At 54.3% G+C, this 3,136-nt stretch overlaps 1 protein-coding gene across 1 annotated transcript; it reads right to left on the reverse strand.

Annotated features, from left to right (window-relative positions):
• Window positions 1-338: 338 nt before the first annotated feature.
• LOC138928623 (uncharacterized) lies at window positions 339-2,904 on the reverse strand. The gene is made up of 4 exons (XM_070285960.1): window positions 2,537-2,904; window positions 2,109-2,483; window positions 807-2,051; window positions 339-755 (listed from the first exon to the last, which is right to left on the reverse strand). The coding sequence occupies exons 3-4, from the start codon at window positions 1,884-1,886 to the stop codon at window positions 474-476; spliced, it is 1,362 nt and encodes a 453-aa protein (XP_070142061.1). The 5' UTR covers window positions 1,887-2,051; window positions 2,109-2,483; window positions 2,537-2,904; the 3' UTR covers window positions 339-473.
• Between the last annotated feature and the right edge of the window lie 232 nt (window positions 2,905-3,136).

Raw genomic sequence — 3,136 nt, forward strand, 5'->3', positions numbered from 1 at the left:
TCAGTGAACTGAGTACATATTATATATGGAAATTTAAATATTAATTGTGGTAGTTGATTATTTATTGAATTATTTGTTTATTTTCTGTTATTTATTTATTTATTTATTTTTTGGTTATTTATTTATTTATTTTTTTTTTGTTATTTATTTATTTATTTATCTGGTTTTATTTATTTATTTATATCATTATTATCGTTATTAATTATTTATTTATTTATTGCACAATTATTTATTTAGTTTTACCATATATATTTATTTATTCGGTGTTAGGTGTTTATGAATCGTTTTTTTTTGGGGTTTGTTTAGATATTTGTGTAAGTGTCGTCATAAATTTGTTAGGTGTTTAGGAATAATGAATGGCAGAGGAAAACGCAAACACGTATTAGCTTAGGTCGAAGGGTCCTTCAGCCCAGGAAGAGGAAGTGTGGTCCACGGACGCGGAAGGTGCTGTGGGGTACGCGCCGCCGCGGATTTCAGTGGGGTTGTCGAGGACGCCACCGCGACGACGGGCAGCAGAACAGCCAGAGGAGCCGAACCAGGGGAAGTTGCTGGAGTTCGAGGCGATCGGGGCAGCAGCTGACCAGCTGTTGCAAATGGATTCCGCTCCGAAGGCGGTACATTTTCAGGATCCACCAGTAGACTCGACGATCCAGTCGGCGGTGAACCTCGCACTGGCACAGGCAGCGGAGACATACCGCAAGTCCCAAGAGGCGGGAATATGTCAAGGGTTGCGAGAAGAGCTGCGGGCGGGCTTCCTAGAAATGATGCAGCTAATGAATCAGGTGCTGAGGCCGGCAGTTACTCACCCACAGGAGCCGCTGAGGACACCAGCCCAGCAGGAACAGGAGCCGTTTCCAGAAGCACCACGACAGCAACCGTTCCCAGAAGCACGACCACAGCAGCCGTTTCCGAGGGGACGACCGACGGAGGGACCCCAGGGCGCTCGTGGAGCCATACCGCGAAGCCAACAAACGGCCAGTGGGCAAGCGGCAAGGACACCGCCACGTGTGCCACCGAAGCCGCCAAGGAGGGCGCCGGATCCATTGGAGTTGACCAGCAGCAGCCCAGGATGGTCCACTGAGGCGGAAGAGAGGCCGCGGGATGACGGCGGAGGCAGGAGCTGGCGCGTGGAGGATCGCCGAGCCGGAGAGTTCCGGGACGAGCGGGCGTACGCCAACTGGGACGCGGGAGGCAGTTCCCAGTACGCCCGAGTGGACCGGTGGAACATCACGTTCAGCGGCGAGGACGAGAGGAACCACGTCGAAGGATTCGTGTTTCGTCTGGAGTACCTCCAACGCCAAACTCGTTGCCCGTGGACTGAAGTTCTGCGTAACTTCCACGCCTTGCTGACGGGCCGGGCGTTGGAGTGGTACTGGGTCCACGTTCAGCAGCACAGGCTGGACAGTTGGGGCCAGTTGCGTCGGGCGCTGCTGGACAGGTTCCAGAGCCACGAAACGGAGCACCAGAGGATGCACCTGCTGTTGCAACGGGAGCAGCAACCAGGAGAGACCGTCGACGACTACCTGCACGCCATGCAGACCCTTGCGGCACGCCTGAAAAAGCCAATGCCAGAGCGGCATTTGGTAAAGGTGATGAAGAAGGGGCTGCGAGAGGGAATAGCGCGGTTCGTTTACGCGATGGAGCTGCTCACCGTTGATGAGTTGCGGCAGGAGAGCATCGAGGTCGAGCGCAGCTTTGGACGGCGGAGCCGTACACCGTTCCCTCCTCCAGCGACGCGCTATCCGGCAGGAGAACGGAACAGGGTTAGCGAGGTGGCTGGACCGGAACCAGACGAGGAGGAGCACCCGCCTGAGGTCGAGGAAGTCCGGGAGAGGCCACGGAATCCATTCCGAGCGGGATGCTGGAACTGCGGAGCGTTGGACCATGGATTCCGCGATTGCGAGCAGGAGCTGCGAAAGGTGTTCTGCTTCCGATGTGGAAAGGCCGATACTGTTGCCCCAAAATGCCCGAATTGTGCGGGAAACGGTCGGCTGGGCGATGCGAGAGCGGGAGGAACTCGTCCAGGACTGAAACCCGCGATGTAGGGGAGCCTGCAAGGAAGGAAATAATTAGTAATCATAATAATAAAAATATATTAAGGTACTTACCCTATGAGGAGCGCATGCGGAGGTATTTAGAAGCTAGAAATAGAATTTTTAAACAACACCAGCTGTGCGGAATGCGCCAGGTATCCCGAACGGTTCGGAAGGCCAGAGAGCGGTTTCGAAAGCGTAGGGAAAAGCGAAGAGAAGTCGTCGCAGCAGTGCAGCGGGGCGGCATCTCCGATCCCAGGCCCTTCGCCGGGATAACCATTTTAGGCCAGCAGCTGACGGGTCTATTGGACACCGGTGCGAGTGTCAGTCTGCTCGGCAAAGGCGGCAGGGAACTGGTGGAGGCGTTGGGGGTGCCGGTCCAGAGATATTTCTCGATGGTGCGTACGGCCGCAGGCGAGGATCGGTCGATCATCGGACGATTAAAGCTACCTGTGGAATACAAAGGGAGGGTAGAGAATATTCTTTTCTATCTTTGCCCTTACCTTGAGCAGCCGGCATATCTCGGAGTCGACTTTTGGCGAGCGTTTGGCTTGGCTCCGGCCGTAGTGGGAGAAGTACCGACAAACAGCGTGATGAAGGCCGAAGAAATCCACGCCAGGGAAATGGAACACTACGCCGACCAAGAAGACGATGACGAGGAGAAGGCCGATCCCGAATCCTGGTCCCTATCCGAGGCGGAGTCCCGGAAGCTGGAGGATATCAAGCGGATGTTCCTCACCTTTGAGAAGGATGGCTTAGGAACCACGAGCCTGGAGAAGCATTCCATAGAGCTGGTGGAAGGCGCGAAGGTTTTTAAGGATCGGCCCTATCCGATGTCTCCGGCGAAGCAGAAGGTGGTCGAGGACGAGGTCGACAAGATGCTGGCGCTGGGAGTCATCGAGGAGAGCATGAGCCCATGGAGTAACCGGACGACGGTGGTGTCGAAGCCTGGAAAGGACAGGTTCTGCTTGGATGCCAGGAAGCTGAACGAGGTGACCGTCAAGGATGCTTACCCCTTGCCTAGTATCGATGGAATCCTGTCCAGAATCGATCAGACGCACTACATCTCCAGCGTGGACTTAAAATTCGCGTTTTGGCAGATC

Source organism: Drosophila kikkawai, chromosome 3L, assembly GCF_030179895.1.
Source record: "Drosophila kikkawai strain 14028-0561.14 chromosome 3L, DkikHiC1v2, whole genome shotgun sequence".
Taxonomy (NCBI): domain Eukaryota; kingdom Metazoa; phylum Arthropoda; class Insecta; order Diptera; family Drosophilidae; genus Drosophila; species Drosophila kikkawai.

What these genes read in the sequence shown, in the direction of transcription:
- LOC138928623 (XM_070285960.1), bottom strand. Translation starts at nt 1,886, where the DNA reads ATGGTCCAACGCTCCGCAGTTCCAGCATCCCGCTCGGAATGGATTCCG. An exon ending in GTCCTCAGCGGCTCCTGTGG is followed by an intron (nt 756 to 806) that starts GTGAGTAACTGC and finishes CATCATTTCTAG; the next exon opens with GAAGCCCGCCCGCAGCTCTT.